Source organism: Lepidothrix coronata, unplaced genomic scaffold (genome assembly GCF_001604755.1).
Source record: "Lepidothrix coronata isolate B3197 unplaced genomic scaffold, Lepidothrix_coronata-1.0 Scaffold70, whole genome shotgun sequence".
Classification (NCBI taxonomy): Eukaryota; Metazoa; Chordata; class Aves; order Passeriformes; family Pipridae; genus Lepidothrix; species Lepidothrix coronata.
In genome coordinates, this window is record NW_016690250.1 from 1,269,281 (window position 1) to 1,289,064 (window position 19,784).

Sequence of the window (19,784 nt, forward strand, 5' to 3'; positions counted from 1 at the left end):
AGAGGAAAACAAGGTTCTAAGTGCCTTTTGAGTAAGTAGGACATGGCCTTTTTTAACAGAAGAAAATAGTATGCCAGTTCTTCAAGACCAAAACATCAGTTAAACAAGGAATCATCTGAGATTACGGCAGCATTCCATCTTCAAAAAAAATAATTCTTAGCTGACATCTCAGAGAACTTTTGGAAGTGAGAACAAGGGACCAAGAACTGAAGCAGAAAACAGACCGCGCCCTTGCAACTTCTCAGATTCCCCTCATAAAGGTGAGCAAATGAACAGAGAAAAAATATTGCATACCTCATGTGGAGAAAAGGTCCCTTCATCTTCCCTTCAAGACACTATGTATAAGACATGTTTGTCTCCTTTAGAAGAAAGGAGACAAACCAAATGTGCAGCCCTGAACAGACAAGTCCTGCTGAGGGAAGGTAAGCCAAAAGAAAAAAAAGAAGTCCCTCTAACACTTCTCTCGCATCAAGACTAACAAGTACTGAAGAGGCAGCACAGAGAACTGGTTCCAAGGATCCCTGAGACAACCTTTTTCTAACCAGAAATGTTGTTAAACTATGCAGGCAGGACAGAAGGTATTCTTGCCTACAAATTAAAAAGCAGGGTCCTACAGAAGCTTCATCTTTTATCATGAAGAAGGGAGTCTGAGTTCTCACTGATCACACCTCAAGAGGAGTCATAAAGCGCATATCCAAAAGTTTTATATTAGTATTTTCACTTCCATCTCCTTTTATCTCTCTGAACAATTTTCTCTTTTTTTTTTTTTAATGCACCTCACTAAGTAGCTCCTTCAGTTAACATTTCTTGAGCTTTCCTCCAACACTTCTCGGTCTTTACCGAGGTGTACTATTTTAAGAACCTAAACCTAAACAGACATAAAATAGCATTAGCTTATCAATCAGAACTATATCCTTGTGGTGCCCTGAAGCACCCTATGTTACAATTACCCTAATGCAATATTATCAAGTTACGGAAATAATCTCTACATAAGTTCTGTGCTACATCATAAAGAAGTAAAAAATCTACATCATAAAATAAAAAAGTAAAAAGAATGTTCACAGAGTAATTGCCCAAAAGTTATTTCACACTAGGTTCTAAACTTGAAAGTCTTAAAAGCTGCCTTCATCACATATCATTCTATAAATAAGTTCTGTGTTACAGTGCCAAACACACTCATTCTTCTGAAGTTAGGTGGCCTATTATTACTAGTTTCACTCATCACTGTTCCTTGAATTCATGTTTTTGAGCTGTACAGAATATTCTCACTAGAAACTTGTAAAACAAACAACTGCTCTTAAGAACAGTATATGACAGAATCATACAAAAGATACTAATTGGGAATTTTGAATACATAACACTCAATTTCCCAAGAATTTTCGAATGAACATCAATGGCCTAGTATTAGGAAGCAAGGGATACTAAGTTAGACCTATAAGTATGCTTTTTAGCTGCATCTGTAAAAGGCAAGGCAGGAAAAAACACCCGACATCCAAGCTAATACTGGTTATGCCACCAAAGTGTGCATTTCAACATAATAGAGTATTTGCTGGCATACTATTTTCTACAGCATACATTTTCTTCTATCAGCTCTCCCTTTCTTTATAGCTTTGGTATCATTTAATCTCTTCTGATATGGAGTACTTTGATTGCATATACTGATAGCTTTTCCCAATGCTTTTGCCCACTATGTACTTTGACCTGTTCTCTTTCTCCTTCCATTTCTATTTCCTCACCTCCTCACTAAGAGCTTCACACCTCATACAAAGTGTTTTATTTTACTATATTACCACTCCCCAGGTCACCATCTTCCTGACCCCCCAACTGAAATTTCATCAGGACTCTACTATGAGGAAAACCAACAGGATCAAATCAGCTTCTTTTAGCCTATGCAGTGAGTGTAAAAACAAAGTGCAGCTCACACCCTTTGATCAGAACAAAAATAAAGATCTGACAAATGGCATCACCTTTTGTCTGACTGTTCTGTGCTTCTGGTTTTAGTCTCATTTCCATATGAATAGTTACAGTGCCTGATTATACTATACACGCAACCTAAAGCATGCAGAGAAGAAAGTTTATGGCTACTTGAAGCAGGGTGATACAGCAACAGTGAATCCTCAGCTTCTTTCACACAATTTGCTTTTCTTATTGGAGGAAGAACTCAGACCTGCCATTTCAAAAGTCGTTTCTGTACAGGCATAATAATTATTCCTCATAAAAATTCCAACACAAAAACTATCATTACACAAATTAAATTTGATATTAGGAGCTGCAATAATTCCTACAAAACATCCACATCTCTGAAGTTGTTATCAAAACATGTCACCACAGTTTTAAAAACACGCAGAAATAAAGTAAATTATTTTAGTTAGTGGGTCGGATGCAAAACAGATAAATACTAGGAAGTAAACTTCATTAAACAGCACTGTGTGTAGCATTTAACATCCTACAGGAAAGCATAAGGAAGGAAAGAAAAAAATTACCTTACTTCAGCTGGTGGATTTTGAGAGTAAGGATTTGCAGAGCATGCTAAAATCCTGACTACAGCTCCAGGATGATAGGTTTCCAGAATGTGCACTGCAGTGGGATAAACTGGTTCTTCAAAAGCAAGTTCCACATAGTCTTGGCTACAGAAGGTGGATGGTGTCCTCTTGAACGGCAGCCGAGCGCTGGGGCAACGATCCCACCAGGTCCCGTAAGTTCGAAAGACAGCAGTCTGAGTAAAGTCACCAGAACTAGGGTACACATTTGGAATACCTGCTAAATTCCACATGGTATATGACATGCTGTTTTCACTGCCATAGTGAGAGCTGAAATCCAACACTTCTTTGGCATACTGAACTATTTCAACATTGATAGGTAAGGCTCGGGTGTTTGATTCAATCGCCCTCCGACTGTTCATTTCTCCTCTCGTCGCTGTCCTAGCTCGGCGCCGAAGGCACATATAGTAAAACATGCTCAGAACTGTTAACATGGGAAACACTGGTGACATCTAGATTTGACTTAGGAAGAATCAAAAAGTCAGGAGTCCTTTATAAGGTGCATTAACTGCTTGTGGTGTTTTGGAAAAGAGCTGATAAAACAGAATGAATAAACATAGTGAGCAGACACAACATTCTTAGAAAGCAAATTGTGCTCTTTCTAATATCCTCTTAAACAAAGTACTGCTACTAAAATACTAACAAACTATTAGATTTTATTTTAAGATAATTGTTTAGTTGGAGGTTACTAAGTGTGGCTTCCCACTTACTGTGTTTAAAAGAAGAGAATAGTGTGAAGAAACATTAGCCAAAACCTGCCCTCAAGCAAGAAAAAAACTAATGGTTAAATTAAGCATTATTTCCAGGGATTTATAAGAAAAAAAAAACTTGCACTGACTTAGGGAAATGAAATCAAGTATGAAATTAAATGTGGCTCTTGCCATAAACAATTGTAAAAGAGTATCCCAAGACAGAGCTTCACATTGTGAAGATACAGCTTCTTAAAACCATTGTGAAAAGCATTTTCTTAAAAGCATTGTGAATGGTTTTCAGAGTCAAAAAAGCAAGCTTTGGGCCGTTAATCTAAACCAAAAACTTAACGTGCTGCTTCCTCTATCAAAGTACTAATCTGAGAAAGACTCACAAAAATACCATCTTTACCATTTGAAGTTGTCCATGACAGCATACATCAATGATAGAAGGGTCACCAGTCTCCTGAAGGATGCTCAGAATTCATTAACAATATCATCTGCCTTTAAGCCATGCAACAAAGTAAGTCTTCAAAAGAGTCTTGGCATCAGAAGTTCTCATAGAAAGCATTTTACTTCTGAAGAGAGAAAATTTTTTCACTTAAGTAATAATTCCACTAAACATAAAATGTACTAGATCTGCATACTGTTAAGCTAGTTAAAAAAATCAACACAAAACATACTATTAATTAAGTATACTAGTGTGTTTTACACAGCCTACACCAACACAAGTAAAACTATCAAATAAATACGTTTAACAATGAAAAAAAGCTAAATTCAAGGTAAGTCACTCAAGTTTTCTATTTACCACAGTGAAGAAACATTTATAGCTGAATGTTGGCTACGGGACACAGAAGGGCTGTATCATATTCCCTACTAATAAAGGTCCTCTTACATATGCTGGTCCCATATTTAGCAGCTGCTCCATACCTGCATGATGTAAACTGTGAGGTTTACCAACACACAACAAAATGTGGAACGTATTCTCCAGTTTCCACTGACAGTACACAACACACTTGGGCTATGAATTCACATCCTCCAGTAACACAAACCATTTCTCACAAACTGGCCTTCTGATTATGATTACCTTGTTCATCAGCTTTAATAGGAGAGAATAAGGAGTAATGCCTGCAACCTGTTAAGAGGCCAAAACAGGGATGACTAAGCATGTCTCAAAATAGATTAAATGTTTCTTCAACAGCCTGTACTGGAGTTGCCAGTTAGTTTATCAGAGGATTACATGCTGTGGTAATCTCTGAACCAACAGACGCGACTCTTCTATTGCAGAAGACAGCTCAAACAACAACTAACATGATGCCTCACACTGCCAGGCAGACAAACCACATATTCAGTGTTTGCCATGGGTACAAGCAAGACCACACTTCAGAGTTTTTGGAAGCATAAGCTTAAAGTAGGGTAGATAATTAAACAAACGGAGACTTTTGTAGGCCTCTACACAAATCCACCATTTGTGTTTCTCGGGTCAGTTGCTTGTTTCCCATACTTAAACACACACACACACGTACAAACAGCTCTCTTTGAATGTTTCCAACAAGGTGGCGCTGTAACAGATAAGGACAGGCTGCACTATTTGCCCCTCTTACCTATCACAGAAAGAAAATTTACTAAAGAAGTGTTCACTTCTCACTTTCTTGACTCTTCTATTATTTGCCTTTTGTTTAGTTCCTGTCCTTCCTTTTCACATGTTGACATAGCTGTCAACAACATGAACTACTTCTGAAATTCAGTGAAGAAGGGAGCATAAGACAATGTGCTGGATCTACTTCAAGCTCCCCTGGAATGCCAACAACCAGTAATGTCTGTTTCCCCCAGAGAACCTGAACCACCTTTTAGAAAAGGCACTGGGAAAAAAGCAGCACAATCCCGAATCTCTCCTCCTTAAAAACAAAACAAAACAAAACAAAAAAAACCCCAAAGTAAACAACTTGAAACTGAAAACTGCTATTTTTTCAAAGCAGAGATGCTTTGATGTAAGCAAAGATAACACATACATTCTCCTTCTAGATTTTTCCTTCTTAAAAAATCTATATACAAAATATGCCAAAAGACATTAAACTTCAACAAATGTACTGCTATCAAGCCCTGGAATCATGGGTAAATCAGCATATACACTACACTCTAACTCAAAATTTCACCGATTAACATGATTTGAAGGTTGCTCCATGGAAATTATGGCTTTCCAGATCTCAATTTCAAGAATCATTCAGCTGGGGTACTTCAAGATCAGGTGGGAATCACTTTATCTCACATACACAACCTACACAACTTCGTGTCTGCACTGCAAACTCAGGTTGCCTCTAGCCACAGCCCAGAGCTCCCACAGTGCTGCTGTAAAACCCAGCTGTGCTCCTTATCAGCTCATCCAAGAGCAGCATAATCGTGGAGTGGTTCAGAGCTGTACATCAACTAGCTGGCCACTTTAAGCCACATCTAACAGAGCAGTTACCTTGAAATCATGCTGCAGATTTTCCATTAGCAGAAACAGAGTGGGTCATTCTCACTCTGGCAACTTGATGATTTCATAAAACCTGCAAAAATTTCATATCCTTGATGCTGACACAACTTTATCAATTTTGGCTGGCACTAGTCAACAGGCTCAAAAGTAAGTAAGTAGGAACAGAGAGCTTTCATAAAAATGTATTAGTTTAAATAACAGAAGTGGAAGTAAATTAGTTCTAAAGAGTTAAGAACAATACAGATAACAAGTAAGAGGAAAGAGAAAACTATTCTAAAAGAAGGATTAAGTAAGCATTAGGACTACAATACAAATAGGAAGTCTTCTTCTGGCATTTTAAAACAAGCATTAATGATTGTGTGGAGTTAAAAGACCAATGAAAAATTGCTCCAGAGGTTAAAGGATAATAAGCTAGTGAAAGAATTACATTAAATACAGATCAGTAGGGTCAGATGATACAAAGAGATTTTTTCAGGAACTAACACAGGTCAAACCGATTTCTAATTAAAAGGATTTAACTTTGCAAAAAAAGATAAAAATGCAGACTCAGATCTATGCAAAGCATCAAGACAAACAGCTCTGGAGCAGAGCAGTTCATGTACATGCAAATTTTATGTGGAAAACTCCTCCCTCCCACAAACTGCTTGATTATTTTAAAGAGATCCGTTTAGCCCATGTAACTATGCCTTCCAATCTCTGGCAGCGTCCTTGGCCTGTTGCATATTATTGATTTTCTTTTTACAGGCATAATTATGCCAAAGTGAAGATTAATAAAGGTTTCTTTTAAATGCATCTTTTTATCCTCCTCCCAAGCAGCAGCCTTCTACTTCTTTTATTTGGTTTCTTTCATATCATTAAATTGACTGAAATGTTGCTATTAAACACCAGAACCTTCAGCAGCCACCAGAGACTAGCACAGAAGACACTAACAGTTTTATTAGAAACAAAAAGCAATATGTTATGAACATACAATAACATTGTGAGGTGCTTTCCTATGTCTACATGTCCATTTTGCACTTCCAGGCTGGATCCGATTCCCAGCCTCTCTCCAGGGCTGCATGAGCTCTGCCCTCCCATCTCATGCTGCACAGACCTATCGCTCTCTGCTTCACAGCCACCTCTCCAGCCAGCACTGCTGGGGAGTCAGATGAGTCCTGGGGCTTCCCCAGGCAGACACTAAACACTCCTGCAAGCAAGTCTGTTCTCCCTGAACCAAAACATGAAGTCAGTGCCGGCTCGAGGGGGCAATAAGACTGCAAGGGCCCCAAGTCAGATCAGCTCAAAGGGCCACTGAAATGCTACTTCTAGTTTTACAAGACAGACAGGACTCCAGAAAACCACACTGGACTAGACCTGGAATAAAACTTTAAGAGAGAGAGAAGCTACCTTCTTTCAAAATACATTACAGTGCATCACATTATTTACAATATCTCCTACCCAGAATATTACTTAATTGACAACTATTTCAATTATATGGGCAAATTCCCTTTTTCTATCATGACTACCCTTTCTTCCCTTCATGCTATGCATACAGAAAGTTTTCTAAGACTAATGCAGGATTTGTGTAAAAATGTAACAAGTAACAGATAATAAATTTATATAAAAAAAAAAAAGATGGCATATTTCATCCCTGAGCCATCCCTGGAAAAGCACGTGATAGACAAGAGTTCATACTATTTCAAGAGAAGCAAATATTGTATATACAACATGTATACACCAGGTTTGATTCTTAAAGCCAGAGAGGCAATAATTCCTGTTTACACCAGTGTGGGAAGATGGCTGGGGATAAAAATTAGAGGAAACTGAGAAGTTATAATCAAATCCTAACAGAAATTCTAATGGTACAGAAATTACAGGGTAAAACACAGCTGCTACTCCCTGGATGGAAAGCAGTTGGCAGTTCCACGATGATTCCCCATACAACAGTAAGCACCTGCTATGGAGGATGAAACGGAGGGTGGAGTGAAGACACCACAACCAGGCTCTGTGGAAATCCTTCCAGGGAGGGGAACTACATGGTACTTTGCACCTGACAAACGGCACAGCACCTGTCAACCAAGGAAGGTAGGAGATGTCCTGCTGCTGAGCCAACAACTGTGGCAAAATCTCTCTCCTCAGATGAACTTGGTTCATTAAAGCCTGACTGTAATATTAGTGCACACCTCCATCCCAAAGTTACCCGCCTCCAAGTATGACCACTGCCCACTGGGCATGCACTCTATATTTTTTTTGACTGTATCTTCAAAAATGAAGTAAGACAATTTTACACCAATCAGTAATAAAGGTATTTATGACTACAGTCACTCAAGCTCCACCTAAAAAAAAAGAAATAGTATAAAAGTAAGTTGAGAATGGTGGAAAAGTTACGGAAGACTCCACTGTAACTGCTGGAATCAGTCAACAGGCTGAACCTGTCTTCTCCCCTCGTAGGGAACCCTGTTGTGTAAGAACCACTCTGTGCACGCTGAATACTTTTACTGGGACTAGAACTTGTCTGTGTATTGCTTTGAAAATGTTTTTTGCAGTCAGATACTATCATTGGCAATCTTTGAACCTTAACCTGTCACAATTTTCTATTTGTAAGACCGTTTTCCCATAAACTGTTACCGTGAGTCCTTCATGGGTGTTGGCAGCCACTGGCAGCGGGTTACACAGTCTAATAAAGTGTGAAGACCCACTGAGGGGTCTCCCTTACCCTGTTGGCTTAGCCCCCTGAAAAGGGCAGTCAAATTGCCCTCCGATTCAGACAGACTGTTCAGTGAACAGTCCCCATAACAGGACACTGACACACTGGTTGGGCATGAGGGTCTCAGCTTTTCTGGGCATTAACAGACTAATAAATCACTGATGAACTCTCCCCACACTAAGAGTAGAGGAAATTTCCCCTTTTCACATGACACACGAGTTTTGCTAATCTCACACTTGGGAGTATTGAACAGAGTTTTCTTTCATTTGACTATAAAAGAAACAGCAATATTGACAAATTACAAAGAACATATAAATGACAAAAGCAATAGATTGTACTATCTCTAAAAAGATTAATGCACTTCAATATATGCATCTTACATAAAAGATGCTAAATGGGAAATCTCTTAATTATCTTTGTACACTAATGCACAGAGGGAATACTGGATCCTTACATTACAGTCTAAAACAGAGTACTTTTACCACAGGTTGGCATCTCTTGCTGTTAATTACCTAGATTATACCAACATCTACATTCAATTTGTTGAAACTAGAAGCAATTATTAATTAAAAATTAATAAGCTCTTACAGCATACTTTAGACTCGGGCCCTACCTGCTATGTTTCTTCACATAATGTATTCTGGCACTAAAACCAGCCATTTTACACATTTTTAACTTATAAATTTGCAGTTTGAAGAAACTTGGAATATATGGCAAATTCCACCTATCTAGAATCTTCCTTGTGTTGCCATCATGAGCACCAAAACAGACAAAACCGAAGAATTTCACACTACTTCACTGACTGCCTTTCTGCTAGGACCAGACTCATTGCGTGGTTTAGAATTGCAATATAATGGAGAAAAAAGTTCCTTCGGCACCTATGACATGCTCATGGTGGCCATCCTGCCTTCTGAAGGCTGTCTTCACGGATAAAAGAAATTGCTTCTCAGTAGGTAGCCATTTCTATCCAAAGCCTAATGTCACCAGCATTATACCACTTCATTTCGACCAACTACCCTTCCAGCTATGGTGAAACTCTCCTCTTCATGCCAAAAAACTAAAAGAAAAAAGTCCCCATTGAATACTACTTTTAAAAAGGAATTTGAGTGCATTTGTCTTATTTGTCTTCTCAATCTTCTCTTGACATTTCCTCTAGACCCTGTATAGCATTTACTTGCTGGTCAGCTGCTTCCTCACCACATTGATGACAGCTATTAGGCCACATAGTTGTTATCTCCCACTGTCACAGAATCAATTAGGTTGGAAAAGCCCTCTGATTGAGTCCAAACTTTGACCTAAAACCACCACGCCAACTAGACCATGGCACTAAGTGCCACGTCCACTCTTTCCTTAAACACCTTCTCAGACAGTGACTCCAGCACCATCTCTGGTAGCCTACTCCAATATCTCATCACCCTTTCTTTGAAGAAATTCTTCCTAATGTCCAACCTAAACCTCCCCTGGTGCAGTTTAAAAACGTGTCACCTTGTCCTAATCATATTCATTCAAGTCCAAATGATACCCATTCATCAGCCTGCACTGGTAAAAAATAACAATCCACAAGTGAAGCACCCCAAAGCAGGTAGGTGGGGGAAAAAAAAAAAAAAAAAGAAGGAACAAAATATCTCTAATTCAGCTCCTACCCTGCCTTCTGTGGTGTTGTGATCGGGCAACTGTGTAGAGGTGTAAATGTGTAACACGCAGGCGGGACATCCGCAGGGGAGAGGAGCACAACCCGTGCCCAGCCCTGCCCGCTTTGTCTGCTCCCAGCACTGTTCCTCCTTCCCTGCTCCAGCCCATCCCCACCACTTCCCACCCCTTAGGCGCTCGCGCTCTCTGACGACACGGCTAGTTCCCTTCCCCTAGGGGAGCTCCCGCCGAGGCCCAGGGACAGCGGCGGGGCAGCTGCAGGCGGGACCGCCCGGTGCCGCCGCTGTCTCCGCGCCCCTTCCCCGCCGCGCGGGCACCAGCGCGGCCGGGCCCCGCCAGACCCCGCCGGGCGGGCGCGAACACGCACACACACACACACGCACGCACGCACGCACGCACGCACATACATACATACATACATACATACACATATACATACATACACACACACATACATACATATATACACACGCCCGCAGCCGCCAGCCCCCGCCGCGCAGGGCCGGCCCCACACGGGAGCTCTGCCAGGCCCGGCGCCGCGGCCCCCCCGCACCCGCCCGGCGGCGTCGCCGCCGCCGCCACCCTACCCCGTCCGGAGGGCGGAGCCGCCCAGGCCGCCGGTGCCGCCGCCGCGCCGGGCGCCGCCGGAAGCCCCGCACGGAAGGCGGCGGGGGCGGGAACCGGGGGAAGCGGCGCGGCGGGGGCGGGGCCGCCGGCTGCGCCTGCCCGAGCCCCGGCGCGGGGCGGGCCCGCATCGTCCCGGCGGGCAGCGGGCGGCGGAGGGTTGTTACAGGATGACAGAATCATGAAATTTTAAGAGTGGGAAGGGAGCTTAAAGATCATCTAGTCCCAGCCCTCCTGCCATGGGCAGGGCCACCCCCCATTACACCGGGTTGCTCAAAGCTCCGTCCAGGCTGGCTTTGAACACCTCCAGGAATGGGGCACCCACAGCCTTTCGGGGCAACCTGTTAAGAGTGTCTCACCACCCTCACAGTAAAGAATTTCTGCTGTCTATCTAACCTAGATTTCCCCTGTTTCAGTTTGTACTATTACTCCTTGTCCTACTACCCTTACAGTTCCTGAGGAAGAGCTCTTCTCCGGCTTTCCTGTAGGCCAGCCTCAGATACTTGGAAGGCTGCTATGAGGTTTCCATGCAACCTGCTCTTCTCCAGGCTGAACAGCCCCAACTTTCTCAGTCTGTCTTCGTAGGGGAGTTGCTCCAGTTCTCTTATCAACTTCGTTCCCTCCTCTGGACTTGCTCCAACAGGTCCACATCCTTATGCTGGGGACACCAGAACTGTGTGCAGTACTCCAGATGGGGTCCCACAAGAGCAGAGTAGAGGGGGAGAGCCACCTCCTTCAACCTCTGGCCACACTCCTTTGGATGCAGCCCAGGACGTGGTTAGCTTTCTGAGCTGCGAGTGCACACTGCCGGCTCATGGTGAGTTTTTCATCAACAATCACCTCCAAGTCTTTCTCTGGAAGGCTGCTCTCAATCACTTCTCTGCCCAACCTGTAGGTGTGTCTGGGATTGCTGTGACCCAGGTGTAGGACCTTGTGCTTTGCTTTGTTGAACCTCATGAGATTCACATAGGCCCACCTCTCAAGACTGTTAAAGTCCCTCTGGATGGTGTCCATTCCCTCCAGCATGTCAAATTATTGCCATGTTGTGCTTTGTGACTCAGGCCTGCTCTGGCTTGTGTCATCTTACCTCTGCAGACATGAAGACTGCAGTGATGTGGGCACCTGCCCGTGATGACCCCCAGACTGGTTTCTCCCAGAGGTTTTTACACCAGGCAGCATATAAGCCTTGCCCTAACCCCATCCCAGTTGGGTTATGCTTTTGACGTGGTGTTGGAGTCCCCGGCATATCATAAGGCAAGCCCTGATTTTAATTAAACTTAATGAGTACTTGCTCCAGCAAACCGCAGTGCCTCTTGGGTTCCTACCTGGCATATTGCAAAGGACGTATCATGGTTTGCATCCATATCCTTTAATTTGGTACAGGCATCCAAGCATTTGTGCTTTCTCTCCCAACCACCACTTCCAATTAGAGCTTCTGCACTGACTATCAAAATTGCTGTCACTCAGTCTAGTCTCCTCAGGTCTCCAGTGATGCTAGTGGACTGTACCTGGGACTGTTCAGTTATAGTAGAAAATGGAGTTGCTAGTAGTCAAATATAATTCTGAAAATCCAGAAAATATTCAAAATACTTGCTATCTAAGGTACTTTTTGTGTAATGCTTTAATATAAACTCTGTATATTTATAATAAGTTGCAAATATAGAAATTTTTAAGTTTAGTATAGAGTACTTGTCGACTGCTAACTGCAGCGGCAGACAGGCCACCACACAACCCTGCTTTCCACAAGCAGACATGCCAGGATGACCAGTTTATAGGCAATTCATACCCCTGCATGCACCTATGTGCACACATACAGAAATACACGTACATATGCACGTGTTTTATATGCCTAAGATGCTGCCATGCTATTTTAAAATAACAGTTCAAGCCCCAACTTTTAAGGCACTGCTTCTATGGAAGAGGAATGTAGACCCTTCAGGTTTCAGTGCCATCAGTGTAGTATCCTTCTTGGCATCATTTAGACTCACCTCAATCCTACAATCAGGTGCTAGCTACAGAGTGTTTATAAAGGTGCTTTCAATAACCACCTTCCCAAGAAGTGGCCAACTTAAAGTTTGAATTTGTAATACAAAATAAAATTGGAAACAATAAGTTTAATGAGTCAGAAAATAGGTTAGGCATGAAGCTGAATTTTTGTAGTTTATTTTGTTTATGTTATTGTTTTCATTTTATGTTTTGTACATCTCATGCTATCCTCTCTTTGTAAACTAAATGAAGAAAAAGGGAACACTTGCAAGGCACAATTTATCTAACTAGTTTAAGACTTTTAGTTTAAGACTTCTACTTTAGCATTAATATATCACCTAAGAACAGGAACCCAAAATTTTTTATTTCTGTCTATTAGCAGCTATAAAGAGAGAGCAAGCAACTAGTTCAGACATTTGTACAAAGGTGTATGTTTGGCCAAATCATTCCCATCCTATGTTTATTTTTATACTGTATTAAAATTGATTTCTGTGTCAGTGCAGAAGATGAATATGAGAAGTTTTTCTATAAGTCCACTCATCTGCCAGCTCACAGAGGCTGAAACAGACTCCTTCTACTTAAATTTAGCATTGTCAGAGTTCTATGTTTGGATAGTCTGCTAGGCTTATTCTATAAATCATGAGGAGACAGGCATACCTCCAGGTGATCTGGCCTATCCCATTTACTCCTATGAGAGGTGCCTAAGAGGCACAGAAAGTATCACTGCTTGGAGGTACACCTCTCTCCACTTAGCATAGACCATCCCCAAGCTTTTAGACAGCAAATAGGATGTGCTATGTCTGAACACATCCTTAACAAGGCAAAGAAATTACAAAACCAACTTCATCATTATTCACAGAGGTTGCCCAATAGCAGGTAGCATTTTAAAACTGCAGAGAGACTAGTATTTATTGAAGGGGGTAGAGGACGTTGGGTGACAGTGTCCTTTTTGTCTAGGCTGCTGTCTCAAAGTCATGCTATGTGCATTCAAGATGTGCTCCAAATTACTGTCAAATTGTCATTCTATGGCCTTTGCAAAAATCAATTGATGATCTCTTTTTATTCAACAGTTATCCACATCTGGAGCTGACAGATAATTTCCAGTGAGCTATGGCACACAAACACTTTATACATATTTCTATATCCACATTATCAGTAAAACTAGGCATAGAATATGTTCCAGAAATGGGCCTCTGTGTTGAAAGGAAATACACTGGCAGAGCAGTACAGGAAGCCACCTGTTTGTAAAATAAGAGTGAGACTTGTCTTCTGTGTGTAAATCAAACTTTGTAATCACCAAATTCATGTCTTAACAGCATTCTGCTTCTCCTTCAGCTTTTCCTCATTATTATCAGCACTGGAATGTCTTGCTTGTGAGGGGAACTCTTTCTGAAGTCAGTAGGAATATTGTTACTTAAAAATTAGATGTAAAGAATGGAAAGGCCACGTAACCGGCGTGGATAAATGACACTAAGTTTTGTTTGTGTCCAAAGGTACATAAGGGAGTGATATGGCTAGTGACATTTCAATTACTTTTGACTCCCAAGACAGGTGACTAGGTCACCTGGATCCACAGTCCGTTACTTTAACTCACTTGTCACCCTAAGGCACCATTGTGATTACTGATAAAAATGTCCAGAGGGAATCTTGCCATACGAGGAGGTAAAGATCCCACACATCAGCTATTGGGCAGTGCAGGTCCAAGACTTATTAATATTCTGCACTAGCCGAAGATGTCCAGGTCCCCTTTTCCAGGCAAGGTGGTTGTTGAAAGGCAAATGTACCAAAGGAATTTTTAGTGAGAACAAAGAATCTGCTGATTAAACAGTGAAGCTTACCTGAGCCTTGGGTAATGAGTTAGGAGACAGCTCCTACTAAAAACAGAGTAACGCTTTATTTAAGGTTGCAAAAGAAAGAGGCCTGTGTTGCTATTTCTAACATATTGGTTGAGAAAACATTTTGTAAATAAACAATTCATTCGGAAAAACTACCTGGCTTTTAAGTCTCCAGATCCTGATTGCAGCAGGAAACTGATCTGGATTTTGCTATCACTTTGCAAAGCTTTGTATTTTAAAGTGGTAAATGGAACCCTAGAAATAATGAAATCATTTTAATCAGTGAGTTACTTTTAATACAACAAACTTATCCAAGTGCCAACTGCAAAGCAGCACAGACTGCGTATGCATAACACCATTGCCACTGGTGTGAGTTGTTCTTCCTGGCTTCCTCTGCATCCCAGGATATTAACCCAGCATGGGAAACATCTCACTGCTTCTTGGACCAGCATTACTGCTTTTTGATATGTGAAATTACATATAATCTTTGAAATGGAAGAGAAAGTGTACTAAGTCAATGAGATCAAGTAAATCTGAACATGTTTCTAGGTGTTTCCATGGGCCAGGTCTAACAAGTCTTTGGCTTTTATGTCAGCTTGAACTCTTTTTTTCAAGAGGAAATTTTTTACTCCCTCTGTTTATTTTCTTCCACATAAAAATATTTTGTGTAGCATCTTCTCTCTCTCTGCTGTGCTGTATGAAAATGCTGGTTTTGTAGCTGATCATATTTACTGCATTTTATCTTTATTTTCTTGTATTTCTATTAAAAAATAAAGAATGTGCCACAGTACAAGTATGTGCTTAAATTTTATGTACTATTACACAACTGCAGTATTTCACAGAATCACAGAATCACAGAATATGCTGAGTTGGAAGGGATACACAAGGATCATCAAGTCCAATCCTTAGCCCTGCACAGGACCATCCCCAAGAGTCACACCCTGTGCCCAAGAGTAGCATCCAAACGCTTCTTCAACTCTGTCGGGGTTGGTGCTGTGACCAATTCCCTTGGGAGCCTGTTCTGGTGCCCAACCACCTTCTGGGTGAAGAACCTTTTTCTAAAATCCAACCTAAACCTCCCCTGACACAACTTCAGGCCACTCCCTCAGGTCCTGCCACTGGCCACCACAGAGAAGAGATCAATGCCTGCCCCTCCTCTTCCCCTCACCAGGAAGTTGTAACTGCAATGAGGTCTCCCCTCAGTCTCCTCTTCTCCAGGCTGAACAGACCAAGTGACTTCAGCTGCTCCTCATACAGCTTCCCCTTAAGGCCCTTCACCATCTTCATTACCCTCCTTTGGACACTCTAACAGCCATTAGGCTGTTATATTGTGGTGCCCAAAACTGCACACAATATTCAAGCTGAGGCTGCACCAGTACAGAGTGGGACAATCCCCTCTCTTGACCAGCTTGTGATGCTTTGCCTGATGCCCCCCAGGACACGGTTGGCCCTCCTGGCTGCCAGGGCACTGCTGACTCATCTTCAACTTGCCATCAACCAGGACCCCCAGGTCCCTTTCCATGGCACTGCTTTCCAGCCTCTCATTCCCCAGTCTGTACGGACATCCAGGGTTGCCCCATCCCAGGTGCACTATCCGGCACTTTCCCTTGTTGAACTTTGTGTGGTTGGTGATTGCCCAGTCCTCTGACTTGTTGAGGTCTCTCTGCAGGGCCTCCCTGCCTTCAAGGGAGTCAACAGCTCCTCACGGTTTTGTGTTATCTGCAAACTTTCTTCGTATCCCTTCCAGTCCTACATCCAAGTTGTTTATGAAGATATTGAAGAGCACAGGGCCCAAGATGGAGCACTGTGGAACCCCACTAGTGACAAGTCACCAGTCTGATGTCACCTCATTCACTGTTGCCTCTGTGCTTGATCCGTGAGCCAATTGCTCACCCACTGCATGCTGTGTTTACTTTGGACATTTTGTCCAAAAAGATATCTCTACTGGTTGGCATTGGTTCTTGGTAGATCACAAAGAATTTAGACTGTAGATTCATTGGGGCAAGGGCAATGTCTTGCTATGTCTCCTGTGAAGTCCCTAGTATACATTATGAGATATATATATATATTAATGTATATATAAAAGTTATATAACAGTAAAAAATTCAGCATTTGAATGGCTAAACACTGCCCTTAGTGTGGAAACACTCTGCCTGATATGTAATTAAGCTTTAAGAATAAAGCATAAAGAATGAGAAAATCCTAATTTATCAAAATACAGTATTACCTGGACATATTATGGTTGAACATCTTTCCTCTTTTTGTCTTTGTGCAGAAATATGAGCAATAATTCTAAAGCCTCTAAAGGATGTGCTGACTGAAGTCTTTATGAGGTTTTTAATGAGGATTAGGGAATCTGAGATAGCAAAATCTACTCTATACAAGGAGGTTGTTGTGCAAGACTCTTCAAACAGATCTTTAGATCAGAATTCTTTGTCAGCAGCAGTAGGATCCAGTAAGGATAATATGCTAATTTTAACCAGCGATAGGCTTCATATAGGGATCTAAAGACACAGAGGTAGATACAATCTCATTAAGCTTTTGTGTTGACACAAAATGCTTGTTATAGCATTCAATTGAAATTTAAGAGTAGGAATGTAAAACCTGTATAACATTTTAGCAAGATATACGGTAACATTGAAACCTGAATAACAATTGAAAGAATAAGTAGGATATTCCCTTAGCCCTTGGGCTACCACCGTTTTTCTGTTCCAGCAGACAAGTAAATGCTCTAGGTGTCTATGCCATAAAATTTTTCCCAGAGGCAATTCTGGCAAAGCACCTACTTTCTTCAAACCAGACTCCCCGCTTTAACCTTCTGAATGTCAGATTTCTAACACTAAGTGCTCCTGGTGCACTGCTGGCTGCTTCTATTCTCTAGGCTTCCCTTGCAGCCTGCTAGGAGTGCAGAGAAGTATCACAGTCAGGTGCTCTCAAGGAACAGGGACAATTCATTCCTTCTTCATAACAACTAGAGAGCTGCAAGGTACATTTAAACAAGGTCTCATTGTAATTTCATGATGAAAGGAACGTTCTAACAATTAGCAGGACAATTAGTGTTTTATCAGGCTTATTATATTGATTGGTAGTAATTGTTAATTAGCTGAAGTCTCCTTTATCATGCCAGTAATTTTTCTTTAGAAATTTATCAGCCATTTCATATTTTATAGCATAATGGCTGTATGAACTGTCTGGCAGCAATGAGCAAAAGACTGGTAGTTTTGAGATAGATGTGCGTAATGTCCACACTGCATTTTTTTTAGCACAAAAACCAAGGGAATAGGTACAGCTGCAGTGCAGTACTTCAGTGTTTGCACATCTGAGCCATATTGATTTCAGTAGAGATATGTCATATAGCCTCACAAAAAGGCATTATCAGTCTCTCATCAAGCATCACATAACTATTTTAAACTCTCTACGATACATTCATATGACCACAGATATTTTTATAGGTCAGTTGTGTTCCATGGCTACAAAACTGACTGTGGCTCATCCACTGCTGCCACATTGCACAATGGTACCATCAGTCAAATCAGAACTCAGCAGAGCTGAAGAGTTACAGATGCTAAACAGTAAGGTAATTCCATCCAGGGCTTAGAAACCTCGAAAGCGTTGAAAAGTGAAGTTCATATCACTGTTCCAATCAGATCAATGTGAGCATTGTTATCAGTGGCAATGAATGGAGAAGCTGGTGGTGGTGCTTTGCAACTGTCTTAGGCTTCCGATATGATGGATCAGATACGCAAAAGTTTTCTTTCAGAAATAGCACGTCCATCCACTGCATGCAGAAAAGGGACTTTCACACGTGTAAGTATGCCAACAGTAAAGCCATATGCTTATTTAGTACCTTTCTCAACTGCTAGAGATATCATGCAAGTATGAAAAGTAAAATTGATATATTAAAAGACAATATAAGAAAATATACCTATAAAAAGTTAAGGAGGCTTGCTGTGCTTGCTGTGGTTTATTTAAAAAAAAAAAAAGGAAAGGAGAGGAAATATACAAAGCGCATTGCAAAGCTTATTTTGTGATGGAATAGTTCCGAGTATATATTAGAATTCAGTGTCTTATTTAGTTTCCTTCTTCTAAAACAAAATTATTCCTGAATTTTAGTGAAGGGAAGTCTAGAAGTTCTAAATGTATGCAAGCTTTAAAAAGTCATGGGAAATCTACCACAACTTGGGCAGTTAATGACCTAATGACCTCTTGGTTAACCTAATGAGTCTTCTTCAGCAAGCAAGGGCACGAAAAAGGAACCTATCTTCTCAATGAGATGAGGTCTATTCGTCAGCAGAAATTCAGTGCTCTCGGAATTGAGGATAAATGGTTTCCGGTTGTCCATCTGAGCTTGTCATTCAAGCATTTTTCAAGAATGTAGAGCAAACGAGGAAAACGGATTGAGAAAGAAGGCTCATGTTGCTAGGGCAGGTGTGTAAAACCGGCAAGAAGCCTCTAGTTTTGTTCTTTGTCCTTTTTGTTTTGAGCAGATAATGTGTAAGTAAAGAAACTGACACTTCCCTAAATATATAAGCCTTTAGCAGCCAATTTCAGGAGAAACTTAATGAGCTTCAGCTTCTAACTAGAAACTTGTATCCACCTTCTTTTCCCTGCTATACCAACAGCTAAAAAATACACTGTGTATGTGTGCTTGTAAACTGCATATGTGTACACACACACGCCCCCCCACACACACACACCCCCACACCCAGGAAACACTTTTGATCTCCTTAGTTTGTGAAAGTCCCTTGAGTATGGATACAGTACTAATTTAAAACAGCACAGCCAGATGTCTGACCCAAGCATTCTCTGTTTAGTAAGGAGTTTGCTACAGCAATAAAAACAACTGGACTAAGCCAGTTCTGAAGTGTGCATGGGTACCGTGTTGGCATTCAAATGATCGGAATATAAAAGCCACAGTTCTGGGGTGTTTTTCATTCTTGTCTAATAATTATACTGGAATTTTCTATCTTAGTGAGCTGGATGCTCTATTTCTGTCTTACAGCTAGTCAGAAACAAGCAAACTACAAGTTACAAGGACTTCTCCAACCCCTGGGTCTTGGTTTATTTAGCTATCTCCTTCTATTTTGCACATTTTAGCTTTGGAAATTGTCAAATTTTCTTACAAGAATTTTACTAGTTTCCCTAGTTGATGAAATAGATTCCTGATCTAGGTAATATTTATTAAGAGAGAGTTAATAGGAAGCAATATCAAGCAACATAGTGTCATACTAGTACATAGGGGAATCGTAATGGGCAGAACATCTACATATAAGTTCTCCATTCAGCATTGACAGGGAG

The 19,784-nt window shown here is 41.2% G+C and overlaps 1 protein-coding gene across 1 annotated transcript in view; it reads right to left on the bottom strand.

Annotated features, from left to right (window-relative positions):
- Positions 1–10,696, bottom strand: part of FBXL4 (F-box and leucine rich repeat protein 4) — a 58,715-nt gene extending 48,019 nt beyond the window's left edge. The window contains exons 1-3 of the mRNA XM_017818710.1: positions 10,629–10,696; positions 3,642–3,807; positions 2,484–3,073 (exon numbers count right to left, since the gene is read on the bottom strand). Of these exons, the coding sequence (XP_017674199.1) occupies positions 2,484–2,992 (509 nt within the window). The 5' untranslated portion in view covers positions 2,993–3,073; positions 3,642–3,807; positions 10,629–10,696. The remainder of the gene's footprint in view (positions 1–2,483; positions 3,074–3,641; positions 3,808–10,628) is intronic.
- Positions 10,697–19,784: the final 9,088 nt, after the last annotated feature.